The sequence below is a fragment of the Theileria orientalis genome, chromosome 4, assembly GCF_000740895.1.
Source record: "Theileria orientalis strain Shintoku DNA, chromosome 4, complete genome".
NCBI lineage: Eukaryota > Apicomplexa > Aconoidasida > Piroplasmida > Theileriidae > Theileria > Theileria orientalis.
This window is the reverse complement of record NC_025263.1, coordinates 805427-823290: the sequence shown is the minus strand read 5'-3', so window position 1 is coordinate 823290 and position 17864 is coordinate 805427. Positions and strand designations below refer to the sequence as shown.

General features: G+C 32.5%; 12 protein-coding genes across 12 annotated transcripts; 5 read left to right on the top strand and 7 right to left on the bottom strand.

Annotated features, from left to right (window-relative positions):
- Positions 1-16: 16 nt before the first annotated feature.
- On the bottom strand, positions 17-3366 carry TOT_040000381 (uncharacterized protein; the record flags this gene model as incomplete). Its single annotated transcript, XM_009694008.1, has 5 exons — positions 17-142; positions 175-889; positions 921-985; positions 1026-3139; positions 3171-3366. The coding sequence occupies 5 exons, from the start codon at positions 3364-3366 to the stop codon at positions 17-19; spliced, it is 3216 nt and encodes a 1071-aa protein (XP_009692303.1).
- A 103-nt stretch (positions 3367-3469) lies between these two features.
- On the bottom strand, positions 3470-4258 carry TOT_040000380 (uncharacterized protein; the record flags this gene model as incomplete). Its single annotated transcript, XM_009694007.1, has 4 exons — positions 3470-3751; positions 3829-3961; positions 3994-4110; positions 4149-4258. The coding sequence occupies 4 exons, from the start codon at positions 4256-4258 to the stop codon at positions 3470-3472; spliced, it is 642 nt and encodes a 213-aa protein (XP_009692302.1).
- A 387-nt stretch (positions 4259-4645) lies between these two features.
- On the top strand, positions 4646-5469 carry TOT_040000379 (prohibitin-like protein; the record flags this gene model as incomplete). The annotated part of the gene is made up of 2 exons (XM_009694006.1): positions 4646-4979; positions 5012-5469. The coding sequence occupies 2 exons, from the start codon at positions 4646-4648 to the stop codon at positions 5467-5469; spliced, it is 792 nt and encodes a 263-aa protein (XP_009692301.1).
- A 90-nt stretch (positions 5470-5559) lies between these two features.
- TOT_040000378 (clone ZZD536 mRNA sequence-like protein) lies at positions 5560-5909 on the bottom strand (the record flags this gene model as incomplete). The annotated part of the gene is made up of 4 exons (XM_009694005.1): positions 5560-5594; positions 5629-5688; positions 5720-5803; positions 5834-5909. The coding sequence occupies 4 exons, from the start codon at positions 5907-5909 to the stop codon at positions 5560-5562; spliced, it is 255 nt and encodes an 84-aa protein (XP_009692300.1).
- A 499-nt stretch (positions 5910-6408) lies between these two features.
- Positions 6409-7668, top strand: TOT_040000377 (uncharacterized protein; the record flags this gene model as incomplete). Its single annotated transcript, XM_009694004.1, has 2 exons — positions 6409-7013; positions 7143-7668. The coding sequence occupies 2 exons, from the start codon at positions 6409-6411 to the stop codon at positions 7666-7668; spliced, it is 1131 nt and encodes a 376-aa protein (XP_009692299.1).
- A 240-nt stretch (positions 7669-7908) lies between these two features.
- On the top strand, positions 7909-10245 carry TOT_040000376 (uncharacterized protein; the record flags this gene model as incomplete). Its single annotated transcript, XM_009694003.1, has 5 exons — positions 7909-8827; positions 8860-8959; positions 8993-9071; positions 9102-9166; positions 9375-10245. 5 exons carry the CDS (start codon positions 7909-7911, stop codon positions 10243-10245), a joined length of 2034 nt encoding a protein of 677 aa, XP_009692298.1.
- Positions 10246-11010: 765 nt separating this feature from the next.
- Positions 11011-11795, bottom strand: TOT_040000375 (predicted protein; the record flags this gene model as incomplete). Its single annotated transcript, XM_009694002.1, has 6 exons — positions 11011-11117; positions 11151-11215; positions 11246-11470; positions 11503-11571; positions 11634-11718; positions 11753-11795. 6 exons carry the CDS (start codon positions 11793-11795, stop codon positions 11011-11013), a joined length of 594 nt encoding a protein of 197 aa, XP_009692297.1.
- Positions 11796-12174: 379 nt separating this feature from the next.
- TOT_040000374 (serine/threonine protein kinase) lies at positions 12175-13496 on the bottom strand (the record flags this gene model as incomplete). The annotated part of the gene is made up of 3 exons (XM_009694001.1): positions 12175-12243; positions 12280-12420; positions 12495-13496. 3 exons carry the CDS (start codon positions 13494-13496, stop codon positions 12175-12177), a joined length of 1212 nt encoding a protein of 403 aa, XP_009692296.1.
- A 488-nt stretch (positions 13497-13984) lies between these two features.
- TOT_040000373 (mitochondrial carrier protein) lies at positions 13985-14872 on the top strand (the record flags this gene model as incomplete). Its single annotated transcript, XM_009693999.1, has 4 exons — positions 13985-14066; positions 14098-14422; positions 14459-14591; positions 14681-14872. 4 exons carry the CDS (start codon positions 13985-13987, stop codon positions 14870-14872), a joined length of 732 nt encoding a protein of 243 aa, XP_009692294.1.
- Positions 14677-14844, bottom strand: TOT_040000372 (mitochondrial carrier protein; the record flags this gene model as incomplete). Its single annotated transcript, XM_009694000.1, has 1 exon — positions 14677-14844. One exon carries the CDS (start codon positions 14842-14844, stop codon positions 14677-14679), a length of 168 nt encoding a protein of 55 aa, XP_009692295.1.
- Positions 14873-15077: 205 nt separating the features above from the next.
- Positions 15078-16037, top strand: TOT_040000371 (predicted protein; the record flags this gene model as incomplete). The annotated part of the gene is made up of 2 exons (XM_009693998.1): positions 15078-15773; positions 15948-16037. 2 exons carry the CDS (start codon positions 15078-15080, stop codon positions 16035-16037), a joined length of 786 nt encoding a protein of 261 aa, XP_009692293.1.
- Positions 16038-16048: 11 nt separating this feature from the next.
- On the bottom strand, positions 16049-17860 carry TOT_040000370 (uncharacterized protein; the record flags this gene model as incomplete). Its single annotated transcript, XM_009693997.1, has 8 exons — positions 16049-16643; positions 16797-16880; positions 16915-16970; positions 17111-17165; positions 17199-17380; positions 17410-17579; positions 17611-17723; positions 17760-17860. 8 exons carry the CDS (start codon positions 17858-17860, stop codon positions 16049-16051), a joined length of 1356 nt encoding a protein of 451 aa, XP_009692292.1.
- Positions 17861-17864: the final 4 nt, after the last annotated feature.

Sequence of the window (17864 nt, the reverse complement as noted above, 5' to 3'; positions counted from 1 at the left end):
CATTTAACATTAAGTACTAAGGTTTAACATCCATGCTAGTCAGTATCTGAGAAATGAGTCGTTTCTGCTTCATTTTATGTTGAGTCAGATGCTCCACAGCGTCTCCAGGTATGAACACTCTATTAGCGTGGGAGTGCGTATCCTAAAGTAAAAATTAAATGAAACTTATGATACCGATTTTGCTAGTTCCCTGTGCTCAATTACCCATGAACTCAAAAGCTGATCAACAATGTTTAGTGAATCAGTATCATCAGAGTCTTTGCTAGCATCAACACACAGAACATCATTCATGGTACAATCATGCCTATGTAACGAATCTTTTACATTGATATCATCGCTTTCATGTTCGCGATTTTCATCAGATATAGCAACTTCGTAACCGTTGTAATTGTTAAGATTAGATTGAAACAATAGCATATCACCAAATGTGCTAGCAACACATTTATCAACAATAAGACTTTTGTTCTCTTTTATGTTATTTATCAGCAAGTCTTGTACTCCATGTGCACTGACCGATGGTAATGATATATTATTGTCATGATCATCATCTGTGTCATATAAAGTTGATTTGTTATTTTGTCTATTGAAGTTGATTATGTTGCTGAGAGTGGTATTGAGAGAGTTAATGTAGTAATCAATTCGATTATTATAAGAATTGGCGATAACTTCATTAACATCATCAAAAACGAAGTTAAGGATTGACTGAAACATCTTCGAGTATTTGTCAAAAATCGACTCTTTCAATGATGAACATGAACATAGCAGTGTTTCCTTAAAGAAGGGATTCTTAAGTTCGGTTTCATATTCATGGTCCAACTTGTTGTTCAGAGGGTTCCAAACATTGTGTGTTAATGTGTGTTCAGTTCCATACAATTCAATGAATCTTGATCTGAATAATAGTTATAATTATGTGAACTTACAAAGATAAAATAGGTCCATAATAATTATCAATTTTATTATAAGATAGTATTCTCTTCAATATTTCCTAAAAAAATTAATGAATATTGATTCTTTAATTTTAATACCTGGGAATTGAACTTTTGAGTTGTATAGTTCTTAAAATCATTAACATGGCAATTGTTAATTGATATGTGTGAGTTCAACCTTTCATCTCCAAAATGTTGTTCCTGTATCTTCACAATATTTTCTTGTAGGCCAAAAGACTTAAACACGGAATAATGATTATGAATCTTAATTTTCTTTATTCTAACAAATTTGTATTTTTGATCAAATTTTATATAATCAGGAACCGGGATTCCTATTTTATTCGACAATGATATATCAATTCCAACAAATGCGTCCGATTCATTTAGCAAATCAACTTCAGATGTATCCAAGAGTCTCTTTTGATTTTTTCTGTTAAGGATTATATTTCTTGCGTTCATATCCATACATAAGAGTCTTCCTGATGTCGTTAACATCATTAAAAGATTTGAATTAATTGAATCAGAGGTAATCATAGTCATACCCAAATATCCATGGAATATATTTGACATCGTAGAATCTTTTGTTAAATTGATTTGATGTTCGAAATTTGTCTTTTGAGTCTCAATCAGGGGTCCACAGCTGTCAAAATCATTATCATCTTGAGATCCATGAGTGTTTGAGAAATTAAAATAAATCGTTCTATCAAACATTAGTGATGTATCATAGCCAATGTCACAATCTATAAAGTCTTTAAAGTGATAACCATTATCGGACACTATTGAATAATTTGTGAAAAAAGTGTCAATCTTAAATCTTAGACATATTGGATACTTTTGCCTCCATGAAAATACCAATAGCAGTGAGTATTCGCCTTCAATGTGCCACTTTATACTTCTGAATCGTGATCCTATTAACTCTGCAGATGGCAATGGTATGTCAATGATTGGTGAATTAGGTATTCTCAAATCGAATATCAATATCGAATTACTAGATCCGCACACACTTGCGAGTATGTAGTTGTGCAATGGATGTGTAGCGAGTGCAGTAAACGATTTAGAAAACGAAAAACCAGACTTCCTATGATAACTCGAGTATGAACAGTAGCGACCACTTAAAAACATATTATAGTGTCTGGATGGATACTCCAAATCATAATTCCTTTCAGTCCAAGTCGTGCTTGTTATTGTCATTGGCGGCTTAGTATGCAAGATAAATGGCGATAAAGACCCTTCTCGTTTATCTAAAGAATACAGTTGACTTCCCGCGAGTATTAAATTATTATTATCCATTCCATAACACACTGTTTGTACCACATCTTCATCATGTTTTATCAAACTAGACAATGTTATCGAATCTCTCTCATGCCCCTTGTAACCATCATAAAAGAGCAATTCATTATTTGTGGTAAGGAACACTGATTCGTCTGATAAGTATGGAGATACCGATATATAGTACACTTTATTTTCATGTTTATATGATACATTGTTTATTGGTTTAATCTTCCATTCTCCATCAAAATAGTAACTGAATACAAAAATCCCTAAGGAATTTCTCGAATATATTGTTGACGAATATATACTTTTTTTTTCTGAGATGATTTCGAGAATATCCAAATCGTCGTTAACAGTTTTAAACTTAGTGTTGATGCCATAAATATATGATTTAAGTGTGTATGCATCCCATGAAGTCTCAATTTTGTTGTAATCATTTGACTCTACAAACGGTTCCATATAATAGTTTGAACAATTTTCTAGATAGGAGAAAAAACATGATGGATATACGTTGAATACTTCATTGACTTCAACATAAACCTGCTCATCTTTCAATTTGGGACTAATTCTAAGTCCTTTAATGCCAGAGTTTACTACTCCTGATGGAATCAGAACAACGTTCATATGCTCATTTTTTGACACATTGTCATACAAAGTCAATGTGTCGATAGAATTAACTATCTCACGGGAAAGATAGTTATACACATTGGCCCTAGAAGTTGCTTTAGTATCATATTGAGACAAATTAATGTTTGTATATGAAGAATACTCATAAGGATTTGAATATATAGAATTCAACTTGTTTCCAGATGTGAAATACAAGCTATGTATTTTTCTGGAAGTTTGATTTCCTTGCGATTTATAAATTTCCTTATTACAATTTAATTTACAATTAATATATTTGTTATTTTGATTAAAATTTGTGCAATCGTGTGTGGAATCTAAAAAATTTATAAATAATGACACACATACCTGGAATTGAAAACAAATAATCTTTATAATTGTCACTTGACTTTGGAACGTTGCGATATGATGAAATATTAGAACAAGATGAGTCAATTATGTTTTTAAATGTATAATTGTTCGGTTTTCTATTTATTATTTTAAAATCGTCATTTTCCACCAACTTTCTGTAAAAATACTCAGAATATGAACTCCAAGTCGACATTTTATTTATAATTAAATATTATTAAATAACATAAAATATTTATTATGAAAAGTAACAATGTATGACATGTAAGGATACACCATGTATATATTAAAATGTTAAATCATAATATTTCTGGGACTTCAGTATCAGAAAGGCAATCACCGTCAAGTTTGTTGTTCGTAGAGTCTACATACATGGACATTTGGAATGAAGGTGTGTATTCGCTCTTATCTTGTGTGTCTGTGCGCGTCCTTGTAATGCAAGATACAAAAAGAATGTGTTGCTGCTTCTTGTCAACCAGAAAGTAGTTAAATGAGTTTATGCAAGTCTCAGAGTTAAACGGGTCGTCCTCTCCGCCGCTGTCGAACGTGTATATATCCACATCTCGTATATGGACAACTTGCTGTATATTAGTCAATAGAATAATTATTACATAGGCACATTTACACGTACAACTTTTAAAATATATGTGATGATTACCTTTATCGTGTACCAAAATTGATCTACAAAATCTGGGAATATTCGTCCAACTATGATCGACACATTGTAATATATATTGTTCACAACGTTGTCCAAATTTTTAACTTCCTTAAAGTACGAATCATTTACGTTACTATACATTGGTGTCACGTATATGAAAGGTACCTAAAATCGTAGTCCTGAAAGCACTTATTAAGAATGGCCTTAAAGTAGGATGTTACGTTGTGATCATGATGGTTTGATGAGTTTTCATTATTATCATCATTGAAAATGTTATCTGATCTGAATAAAACATAAATTGTGAGAGGTTTAAACGTTACTTTGAATATGATGCCAATTCAAGTTTTGCGTCAAAATAACGATCCGGACCTCCTAAGCTGTGTAATATAGACGCTATTTTACTAAGCCCAGTGTGCTCCAAAAATATCATTCTGACCGTTTAGAGCATTGTACTCTTAGTTTCAAATAACACATCAAGGATAAAATAATGAAAGTAAATGAAATGATTAAAAGTTAAATATAAAATTTACTTATAAATTATTCATTATTTAACAATAAATGCCAAAAATAAATTTTGACATTTAAAATAAAAATAAGAAATAATTCATAGTGAATTTTAGTTAATTATATTGATATGGTGTAGAAAATAACATTATAACAAAGACATATAATTAATATATAATTGGTATATATATTATTCTCAAATGTGTACAAATTTTATTTTAAAATTTATTTTATATAATTTAGATTTTAATAGAATGTCAATAATGTAGAATCCGATAACAAATTTTTATCATTTTTAATCAATTTTTTTATTATGTATAATAGGAGAATATTAATAAACATATCAAGAAATGGTAAATTGTTTTTCTCAACTAAAAATGTTGATTTTAAAATTTTAAAACCTCCTAATTTTGATAATTCTTCACCTTCTGAAGTTGATAATAAATCTAATATCGAATATATAAGTCCACTTTATACACAAAAGATTGGAATGTTTACAAAGCCAGGCGTCACATTTTGGAATGATAAATCTGCTAAATATACGCTATTTAAATTTTATATATTATCAATTGTCACCTTCATCGCGGCAATGGGAATGATTAAGGTTGTACCTGATGGACACGTGGGATTAGTAACTCGAAAAAGCGGTATGAATATTATGTTATCATGTTGTATTTAGGAAAAATTGATCAGTTTAACAACAAGGGGAGACTAGCAATATTCCATATACCCTTTGTTGACAAGGCAGTGTCGTTCAGGGTAACTCCTATTAGGAAGAAGATAATAAGAAAGTGTTTAACATCAGATTCGAAACAAGTGGAAGTGGTCATTTACCTAACAGTCACGGCAAGAGAAGCATTCGCATCACATATATACTCGATCTTTGGAGTTAACTATTCAAACGATTTCGTTGATAAGGAGCTTAACTATGACATTGACCAAGTAATTAAGAACTACAAGATGGAAGAATTGGTAATTACACCTGAAAGATTAGAAAACATTGAAAGTCTTCACAAGGAGGCTGGTGGTATTTACTCAATCGATAGTTCAATTGAAAGTGCAAACAACGACCTGATAGAAAGGTTCCAGGACGCAGGATCATTCAACAAGATTGATGTATCAGACGTGGTAAGCTAATAAATAAATTCACAAATAAATTCAGAACATAAGCTACAGAATACCAGATTTAACTTCAGATAGTGTGTAATGTTAAAAAATGAATGTGCCCTAGAAACGTTTCCTAATTTCTAACATTGCTGGACCTGTTAATATCATTTAACTTATCTATATACTTACCGCAGTCGATGCCCATCTTCTCCAACTTCTGGTGGGAATTGTCACAGAGAGGGAATTTTGCTAAAATAATATATAAGTTAATGCGACATACATGACTTCCAACATCGACAAACTGGAATTCTAGTTACAGGAGAAATGTGGGAAGTGAAAACTTCAGTGTGGACTGGTGGAAGGCCTATGGAATGTTGAAAACGAATAAACATACCAGATGTGTTAAGATAGTCACCAATATTTCGAGTAACCTTAGTCTTTTTAATTGTCTTAGAAATAGCAGAACCCATTAAAAATTAAAATCATTCATAAAACGAAATAATATTAATATATGGTAAAAATACAATATGTTATGAAAAAAACCATGAAGGAGTTAAAAACATATGGGTTAATGGTGTGATGCAAAAATAAAGTAAAATATTTATATAAATAATAAATGTTGTATGTGGTTATGAAAAGAACAAGTAATCGGAACATATATGGTGATGTTGTATGATAAGTTACAAAAGTACGGAAATGTGTATATGATGGTTCTATAAAAGTCAAATTTATATTTAGTTTAAAATCTCGAAAACGAAGAAGATTTTTGTAAACTTATTTATAAATAAAAAATTGGGACATTAATATATTGTATATATTACAATATTACTATGCATAAATAGGCACATGGGGGCTGAATATATATTTGAATACTGTATTTTAATATATATTTATACGTATCTAATTTATCTTCATTTCAAACGTTATGTAGATTATATCGATTCGATTTAATATTAAAATTTTATAAATATGGATTTTATTAAGACATTGAAGAAGAAGACTGAGGCCAAAATATCTGATATCAAATCAGAATTCAAAGATTCTTCTACAATTCCTAGGTTAAAACCAGAGTTCAACTATGAAGCATTACAAATAGCAATTGACTGTGGTCCGTACATGTACGAATATTATTATGAAATGGACTTCGACCTGACTCATTTTTTAAAAAGATATAATTTTTTATACCCAACACCAAATACAGATGAATCTCAGCTGCTAGCTACACAACTTGAAACAATTGCGAAAATGCGAGAGCAACTATTGGCAATGCCGATAGTAGAACATGTTTCTCAAGCCACACCGACAAAAAGATCGAAACTGCATACACAACAGCCAGTGAAAGAGATCACACTTGAGGAGATATATTACTGTAACGACCTGATACTTTTTAGATTCCTGAGAAGCTACGACTATAAAGTTGAAAAGTCGTTGAACTTGTTGCTTAAAACGTTATCGTGGCGTAGATCCAGAGACCCGCTGAGACTGCCTCCAGAAAAGGTGGAGGCAAGCGTGTGTAAGAGTATGCTATATAGGAGAGGCTTTGACTACTTTGCGTGCCCACTGATATATTTCAGGTATAGCAATAATTATATTATTAAAAACAGCATAATTATTTATTTATACACATTTTATTATGGTTGATATTTGATTAATGATTAATTAATTAATCAATATTTATGTATAAGCTAATATAATGAGTACAGACCTGTTAATGAAACACCAATAAGCTTTGAAATACACGTGTTGGCACTTTATTATACTTTGGAGAGAGCGTTGCAGACGTGTATACTGACACAGGGCAACGATAAGGTGTACGTAATCGTGGACCTGAAGGATTGGTCATTGACAAGACTGCCGCCAATGGACCTGGTACTTGAAACAGCAAGAGCAATTGTAGAACATTATACAGAAACAGTGGATGAAATACTCTTCGTGGATGCGCCGCCAATGACGGACGCAGTCTTCCAAATGGTAAAGTGTGTACTGCCAACATCGACAACAAAAAAACTGTCATTTAAGTCGAGAGGACCGAAGCTGTTTCAATATTTGAAGGATAGAATACCGGCCTGCTTCCTAGAAAAGTCACTTGGAGGAGAATGTGATCCAGATCCGGACCACAGCGTGTATTGGAATATAGAACAATCGCAATATAAGTATTTCCAGGATAAAATCGACCAATGGATTGCGGAAAACAAACATAAATACATTAAAACAAACGAAGAATTATAATATTTATAAATTTTAAAATATATGGTATATATTAAAAATGTGTTACTGTTTTGTATGGCGAATAGGAACATTATGTATATGTTGAAATCAAAATATATAGTTTATATTTAATATTATTTAAATGATAAAAAAATTAAATTAATTAATATAATATTATAATTAATCTGAATGGTAATACGAAGACGAATATGTACATTTATTAATTGTATAATATGGATATAAAAAAATCATAATTGAAATATGTTTAATCCGAATGTTAAAAGAATAATGTTTAAGTCTGAAATGTGCTTTTTCAGACCTTTAATAAATAAACAAATAGTTGATAGATTGTCTAGAAGGGTGTGGCCTGAATACTGTAATCGACAATTCATTACAACGTCAATAAACAATTACACCTTTAATTATAAAAATATATATTTAAACAAGCAATACTATGGATACAACATTCTATCGAATTATTCAACTAAAACATACAATAACACACTAATAATCAATGATAAAAAACATCCTATAAACTATGACTCTAAATATAAGTATTCAACAAAAGCTGTTACGAATGGTACAGAAGTACTAAAGACTAAGAAGAAAAATAATATTTTGGTTAAAATAGTAAGGATTCCTTACGTTATCGTCAAATGGATAGTATACATACCATATAGAATTGGAAGAGGAATATTTAAAGGGTTCTCATATGTGTTTAAAGGACTGAATAAGTTGGCAAAGTTGGCAGCAAGAGCAGCAGTCCTTAAAAAAGTAACGGGAGTATCAGGAATATTTAAAAGCATAGTAGGAGGTATTAAGCACACAATACACTGGTGTAAAACGGGATCGAAGCTGTACGCAGCGAACGTAAAGGTGTCCTATTACATTTTGAAGAAGCTGATAAGAGGGCATCCTATGAGATACAATGAACGGAAGCTGCTGATGAGAACGATGAATGATGCACTGAAGCTAGTGCCGTTCTCGTTCTTTATAATTGTGCCTTTCGCAGAGTTTCTGCTGCCAGTAGTGATAAGATTCTTCCCACAAATGCTGCCGTCAACGTTTCAAACTAACAACAAAAACAACGATGACTATTTGCAGAAAAAGTTAATGGCGAAGAAGGAGCTTGCAACGTTCTTCCAAGAATTGGTGCAGGAGAGAACTAATCAAATACTACGTAAGTTTATAATAAATAAACAGAATAAATAGAGGAGGAGCTTGATTCGACACTGAGAACGAAGGCAGAAGCATTAAAGCAGTTTCAGGAAAGGCTGTTAAAAAAGAGCGACGATATGAATCCGTTTCTGAGGTAAAATCACTTCTGCGATATTTAATAATTTAGTGCAAATGAATTGCTTGTATTTTCAAAGCTGTTTAAGAAGGAGTTTGTACTTGATAAGATGAGTACGCAAACTTTGAGGGTATTTTGTTAAACATTCTATAGTTTGTAGGTAATGTGTAAACTTCTTGGTATTACTCCATTTGCACTAAAATCACACATCGTATTGCAACTGAGGTAATAATAAATAAATTACATTAATATTTATAAAATAATATGTATGTATATATATTGTTGAATATTAATAATGTATAAATGTTTATCAAATACATTAATTTCAGTAATTAACTTAAATAATGAAAATAAAATAAATTAAAAATTTCAAGTATGATTTTTATTTACCATTTTATTTAAAATAGATGAATGTTTATATAAATGTGTATAGGCACCATTTACTTAAAATTCAAAGAGAGGATCGTCTAATTATGTGGGAAGGAGTAGAGAGCTTATCTCTTGAGGAGCTCCAGGAGGCCTGCAGAGAGAGAGCAATGAAGTTCTACAACGTCACGAAGGAGCAGATGCAACAGCAGTTGAATCAGTGGATGGATCTATCGAGCAGAAGAGAGATTAATCCAATACTGCTCCTGTGGAGTAGATGCATAACAATGACACATGAGCCGATGATAATCAAGGAGAGTGAGCCACATGAGGAGTTGGAAGAAATCAGAGTAGACGCACTAAAGGATGAGCCTTCTGACCATGTGCAAGAGGAGAAGCAGGAAAAGGCTGAGAAGAAGAAGATGAAGGTCATACAAGAAGTCGTCGAAGCAGCAGAGGTGGACGAAGAGCACCTGCAGGATAAGGAGGAAAGGCTGGAACAGTTATCTCAGAAGGCGAAGGAGCTCAAGGAAATAATAGATAAGACAGACGATGATCAAACTATGTCGAACTTTGAGTCGAAAGAGGACATTCCGGCTGAGGAGCTTCTGGAAGAGGAGATGCACGCAGCAATGACGGAAAAGGAAGAGGACGCAAATAAACTCGGGTCACTGTCGAAGGAGGAGCTGATACAGAGGCATCAGGAGCTTCTATCAGCTCTAGACGTGCAGATGCAGATCAGCGACCTGCAGTACCACCAACTCACGCAACTGCACTCGTATTTTGTAAAGATTTCTGAAAACTCAACGCCCAACGAGCCAATTAAAATTGATCCCAATGACCTCAAGTCCCTCCTTGAGTCAACATCCAACGACTTTAAACAAATAGAGCACCTATCCTGCGAGTTTCAGAAGGTCTCTCAGAACCTGTCAGCATAGTAAAGCGTTTGATTAGAAATGGATATATACATCAGACTGCTTTCATAATGATCAATCGTTATAACATTTTTGAATAATGGGTTTTGGGTAATGGGTGTAATTTGTTACGTTTTATCAATCACATTAATGTTTAAATTGCATATTTTACGAAAGTCTAGTTTTATAAATATAGGTTTTGTTATTTTGTTTGTACATACTTAAATTGTTTAAAGTATCAAAGTAATTATAAAAAGTTAAGGTTGTAAAGTTCCAATGATTGAGGCGTATGAAACTGATGAGTCGTTCACCTTAGTAATTCTGGAAGACTGAGAATTGAAATAAGAAAACTGCGTTATTGAAGAGTTTGATAAAATATAATGTAAACAATATAAGTATTGTAAAAAATACCTGAGAGTAATGAAGTAGCCTTGATGTAATTTTTAGGTTCGAAAGGGAAAGTAACTAAAAATGAATGTAATTGAAATGTGTTATTAATTTAGAAATAAAATTTACCTTTAGTAACAATATTATTGGATTCCTTCCGCAAATTGTGTTCTCGGTTTCATTTAAATAATCAACAAAGTCTAAAGATAAATGATATATTGTCTATAAGCGTACCATCCAACTGGTGATTAACTATCAGATCTATGCCTCGCTTATCAAGCATTTCTATCTTTTGATGCAACGGTTTATTCTCAGATTCATATCCAGTTGTAGTAAACTGAAACCTGAATATAAATAGTTTTGAGTTAATTTATATAAGTTTATGTATTAATGTAACATACCTCATTCCGAAATGGCAGAAGTCAGAGGAGAAAACAAAGAGTGTATTCTACATTGTTTTGAAATAAACATTATTACCTCGTCATTGAAGTAAGGTAGAAGCGAAGATGCTGTAAAATTATTTGAAAGCATGTAGAACATACCTATTTGATCACGCATTGTTTCATTGAAGTCACCTACAATTATTGGAACGACCTTAACGTTTTCTCTAAACAAAAATATTTGATTAATGTGTTACTTTTTAAACATGAATTTCAATAGGGGCAGGTGCATCTCTATTGAGTGTTCATCCTCTGAGGCCTGCTTGTTTACAACTGAGAACCCCTTCAGGTTTGATAGACTATCAACAATATTTACGTCAACTTGGAGCTGTCCAAGAGGCGTTTGGAGGCTCGAAAATTGATCCACTGCACAGCCTCTTAGAAAGAAGTGGTGAGAAGGTCCCAGAACGAATACCGTTTTTCTATAATCGAATATGAATTTGTGTAGTATTACATAGTTGATGCGTCAATGTGGCTGTAGGCGTGAACAGCGGTCGAAAGTGAATATGCATAACCAGCATGGCTACAAAGGGATCGATTTCATTGAATTTTGTTTAAAAGGTAATTAAATGTTTTTATTCTTACGGCGCAATTATATATTTAAGTGTAGGATTAGGAACGTTAGGAAGGCCATCAGAAGATGATTTAATTTGAGATTCCAGCGCTCTCGCTAAGCAATTGTTTATTAAATTATACAAACATACAGGAATCCGAGTACCAACTTCCAGCGTGTGTTGCAATCCTCATTATGAAAAATATTAATAAATACAAACAGATTAAATATTATATTATATTTCTAGTTGTAATAAATTGTAAATGATTATAATTTATATAACCACGTTTATTATAACAACACGTCACACAACATACATACACTATAATATGAATTTTATACCATTTATATATAGACACATATAAAATATGCTTATAATCATTAATATTATATCCCTTTTGATAATTTATTCTGCTTCATAATTGACAGAAACTTAGCTGGGTCTACTCTCCCCTTGTATTTATTTGATTGGTCTCCTAAATTGATACATAAATACATAAACAAATACTTTCTTCATTATCTCCATGTTTTCTTTTTACCCTCGCTACAAATATTTTATTTATTTGTTTTGATTTACTCACATTTACAATTGGTATCTGGTAACGTTGGCATCAACTCAATGGCTTGTGTTCTTGGTTTTTCCTATGTTAACGATAAAAACTTACACATTGCGTTTACCTGCGTTATATATGGGTGTTCTAATGCGTCTTTCGCTGAAATTCTCTGATTTGGGTCTAGATTTAACATCTTTTTCAACAAGTCTAGTCCATGTTCAGTCATACAGGTTGATCCGTGTACCATTCCTCCCATTATTCCGACCTAAACGTATTTGTTAATCATATAATGCTAATACGATATAACATCAAAATCGACGTTAGAATTAATATTCGTACCTTGAATACGCTTTCAAATGATGGTTTATATTTGTGTATTGTGAAGTTGCTACTCTTTATGGCTGGAAGTTTAGTGTATCCTGGCCAGTTGTCTTCATTTGGGGATCCACAAAGTCTAAATATTTTATCGAGTGTATCTGCGTCGTTGACGCCCATAAAGAGTGGCCTCGACAGTATAATTTCTGCAAAAATGCACCCAATGCTCCATATATCTGTCTTCTCGCTATAATAAGGCTCTCCCAGGAACAACTCTGGTGCCCTGTACCAGTGTGTGACTACATTGTGTGTGTATTTTTTAAGTGGATTTCCGAACTTTCTGGCCATTCCAAAGTCGCATATCTTTATGTATCCTTTATTGTTGTAGAGTATGTTCGGTGTCTTCAAGTCTCGGTGCATTACCCAGTTTTCGTGCATATACTTTGTGCCTTCTAAAAGCTGCTTCAACAGGCACTTTCTCTCCGATAATGTAAAATTGGGTCTATTTTCCTCAAGAAGAGTCTTCAATTCGTGTTCGACGTATTCCATCACCATGTAGAACTCATCATGTTTTTTATTAGTTACTATCTCTCGTACTGATAGTATGTTTGGGTGATTCAACTCTAGCAATATTGAGACCTCTCTCAAATATGTAATCGGAAAGCCTTCTTTCCATTGCACCTCGTGGAACTTAATGTGCTTCAAAGCAACTATTTCGTCTGATTCCAAATCGAGAGCTCTGTATACTGTTCCATATGTGCCTTCTGATATTTTATTTAAACATTTAAAAGACTCAACATCTCGACAACGGTTTATATCAAAAAATGTTGATAATTTTGTCTTATAATCATTGTGCTTTATATGTGTTGAGTGATGTTTTCTTTCAGATTTATCATCATTTGTTATATACAAAGTATCTTTATCAAACTCATTATCTGATATTGGAGAATCATCTTTATTTTTTGTCTTATCACTAACGTATGATTCGTAATTTTCAGGTGTTAATAAATAATCGGAATCTTCCATAATAATATAATAGAATGTTTTATAAAATAAATAAAATAACGTCAACACATGTTATATATAAAAATATTATTAAAAATAAAAATGTGTATAATTTTAATTAAATAACAAATTTATGTTTTTATCCAAATAATTATTATTATAAACTTAATTTCATCACAATTATAACCACATATAATTGATATATGTGTTAAAATATATACTATTTATTTGTTTAATCTACTTTTTAAGTGTAAAATATTATTGTTTAAATTGTTTATAAAGTGAATGAATATAATATATTCATATTATTTTGTTATAATAACATAAATTATTACTAATAAGAATGGAATCTTCCAATGTTCAGGGCGCCAATTTAAATAATATATTAAAAGGAGCAGCATCTGGAGGTATTGATTCACCTTTTTAATTATTATTTAGGTATTATTGTAAATCTTATATTTAATCCTTTCGATGTCGTTAAAAACTACTGGTACTACAATGAAGAAATTATGTCAAACAGAGTTAAAATGTCTTCAATCTCTGTTGTAAAACACATATATAGGACAAAGGGTCTACTCAGCTTTTGGATGGGTATTCTAATCTTAAATGTATGTTTTTTTAGGATTGAATTGGGCCACGCCACTCACAATTTGTGGTCACACAATGTTTCTATACACATACGATTCAATCAAAGATAAAGTAAACACACCAACAGCAAGCTTGATATCAAGGCTGGTAACTTTAATGGTATGCCAGCCTTTCGACTGTATGAGAACGTACGTACAGTCCAATTTATACACACACAAACGACAGTCATTCGTTGAAATCCTTAAAAATAAAGGGTTGAAGTCAATGTATAAGGGATCATTGTCTACAATAGTTAGAGACGTGCCATTTTCAGCAATTCACTGGCCAATAAACGAATTGATATTCGATATGATTAAAAGGTAATTCTAGACTCTAAATTATAAAAATTCATTTAGCAACGAAGCGTATAAAAGATTTGACAGTAAAGGAGTGGGTATCTTGGTGCTTCCGTTCTGGACAGGAGCGTTCTCATCTCTTGTAGCAACTGTTGTATCGCAGCCATTTGATGTTATCAAAACTAATCTACAGGTACGAGTAAATTGATATAATTATGAGCTTATGTAATGAGTAATCGATAGAAAAAACGTTAAAATAATGGGTAAATAAGGTAATTTCAGGCAGGAAGCGTTGACATACAAAACAATAAAAACAACATCATTGGATCGAGAAAGTCGAGCATATTAAGCGAGTTTATCAGAATAAAAAGAACATATGGAGTTAGAGGATTCTTCATAGGGGTTGCACCTAGGTTGTTAAAGGTAGTGCCTGGGTCTGCGATCATGTCGGCGACGTACCACTTCTTCAACTAAGTACACATAGAAAATCGGCGTTGTAAAATAGTAAACGGTTGTAACATTAATTTTTTGTGTTCACCAAAGATGTTTAAGGTACGAGACGAGTAAATCATCGGTGTGCAACTTTATATCAACTATTTTTATTTAATGTGGTGTACGATCAACTATTATGCATCATTTTAATTTTATGTAACCTCGCCATCCATTATATTATTGTTTAATGCATACTCCTAAAAAAAAGAAGCTTGAGGAGGGATTTTATCCTAGATCGCAGTACGAAGATGGACCGGATTCCCAGCTTTCCGTCGGCTACAACTGCTTGACTCAAACGAACTACGATCAAGAGTTCTACAACCCAGTCGACAAGAGAATTATTTTGAACAACAATCTGATCAATTTGAACATCGGGGGAACCAAGTACACTACCACTCTGTCCACCCTGGAGAAGGACAAGGACTCGACCCTGTACAAATACGTATACCACTCACTCAACGGCCTGCCGCTTCCGGACGATGACGGCGACTACCGCGGGTTTTTCAACTTTACAGACTCGAACTCGGGAGGAATTATGGAGATATTCATTGACCGAGACGGTAAGATATTTCAGTACATTTTGAACTTCCTGAGAGACGGGGTCCTCATTTGTCCTGAAGACAACTTCACATACCGCTCTCTGCTCTCGGACGCGAGTTTCTACGGCCTCAGTTCACTCGAGAAGGTCCTCGCCTCTAAATTTGAGCCTGATTACGACATGCCTTCTACTCCAGTCCGCGTGCAACGAGATCCGGACTTTGTTCTGAAATCACAATCGCAAAACTCACAAATTGACCGCCATGAACCGATTTCGCTCACACACTCTCAGTCGAATGAGGTTATTATGCCAAATTATAACGTATTCCTTCGCGTTGACGACAGTGTTAGTTTATACACATCGTATTTTTACTACCTCATCTAGCCACTCTTTATTAGATATTACCTTATTTTCCCAGTTATAGTTGCGACATCCAATTATAAATAACATTTACTCATTCATACTAAGATTCAAGGTCTCGAGTAGATATAATAACTTTATACATGTATTAATTCTCAGGATAATATCGAGGAGGCCATGAGTTTTGTTCAAACCACACCAGTAAGGTCTCTCGGTGAAGAGACCTTTTCAACGACAGCTGATTTTTAATGTATTATAATTTACCATACATCTTCCTTCGTTTGCTTGAAAAAGCTGTGGATTTTTGTTGTTTTTTCGTTACGGGGACCGTTTCCATTGCTCTTGTATTTTTTAAACGTCCTCGCCTTGTTGTATCTGACTGGTGTGGTCTGTTGATTTTCAGACTTGGCGCTAAGTAGATCTGGAGTGTTGCTGTTGGAAAGGCCCCTTAGCGCTTGCTTCTCAGGAGTTCTAACCGGCTTTACACTGCTTTGTTGCTTGTACCTCGGCGGTGGTGTACTGCTTTTTATTGTTTTCATCTTCCTAATAATGTTACTCAAGCCTTGGTTGTTTGGGTCGTTTCCATTATTCGTGTCAGACACATTTGAATTCACAGCTTTACTTTTTTCTGGTGTTAATGTTGTATTCTTAATCCCAGCACCTTTTGAGATGTTCGTTGTAAGCTTGACGCTTTCCTGCTCATTCGTAGGTTTGTTTAAGGCCTTTTCCAACATCATCCTCTTATTGTACAAGAATTCTACAAAGTCCTCACTATTGTAATCTGGTAGCTCCGATTTTTCATTGTCTTCATTAGCATGTTTTTTTTTCTGTAATTTGGCACACTCCCTGATTGCGCTATACATAATTAATTGTTATTAATATTAAATTCATAATTGTTGATAATGTAATTGTTATTATTATTATTACAATAATTAATATTGTTGTGATTATTAATATAATTTAATAAATAGTTAAAAATAGTATATATAAATTACTGATAATTTGTACATTTTCATCTTCTTATATAACTTGTCCATTTTATCCCTTTCATTTGTCACAGTTTCATTGGCATCCTTCAATTCATTGACAATGCTAAATAATTAATATTAATTATTACTTATGATACCCGTTTAAATCAACAATACGATTCATTAGAAACTTAATCTTTTCATCAGATGTCATCTAAATTAAAGAATTTATTATTATAAGAAATTAATATTTTATTGCATAAAATTAAAGAAAACTATATAATAACTAATAATTTGTGAACAATTTAATACAAAATAAATGTTTATATATATATTTGACCATATAATTATTACTTTTTCAACCATGGCAGCAATATCCTGTATTTGAGAGTCATTAGGATCCTCGAGACTAAAGGGTTAATAAGAAATTAAGTAAACTAACTATTTCGATATGTTCTTAAGCTTTTCCAACTCATTCTTGAGGGAATTCAATTTTTTGGTCAATGCAGAGTTTGTGGCCTTTTGTTTTTCAGATGACAAAACGAGTTCTTTGTTCTGTTTAACTATTTGGTCGTTCGTATTCAACTCCTTATTCAACTTATCCTTCAACACTTTGTATTGTTCCTAACGAAAATGTGCAGATGTTAAAATACCTCTAGATCCTGGATTTTATTATAACATTCGATTCGGTCCTCTTTGGATGTCGATAACCTTGATTTCAGGTCATCTATTTCATCCTGATATGATTTAATTTGTGCAGAATAAACAACATCAGTTTTTGATTTATCATTATCAACACCATTACAGTGTTTAGGGTTTGATTCTAAAGCATATTAATAAAGATTTAACATTACCTTCAATTTTTGTAATTGTATAATTTAATGGATAGATATTGTTGACAACATTAGTCCTACACAGAGGACATTTCAGATTAGTTAAACCAATCTTATCAGTCCATGATTGTAAACTAAAAAGAATTCTGTTAAATATACATTAAAAATACCATTCTTGATGGTAAATGTGTCCACAATCTGGAAGAAGAGTTAGTTTAGTCAACAATCTTTCGTAACAAATACAACAAGATGGAATTTCCCATTTATCCATTTTA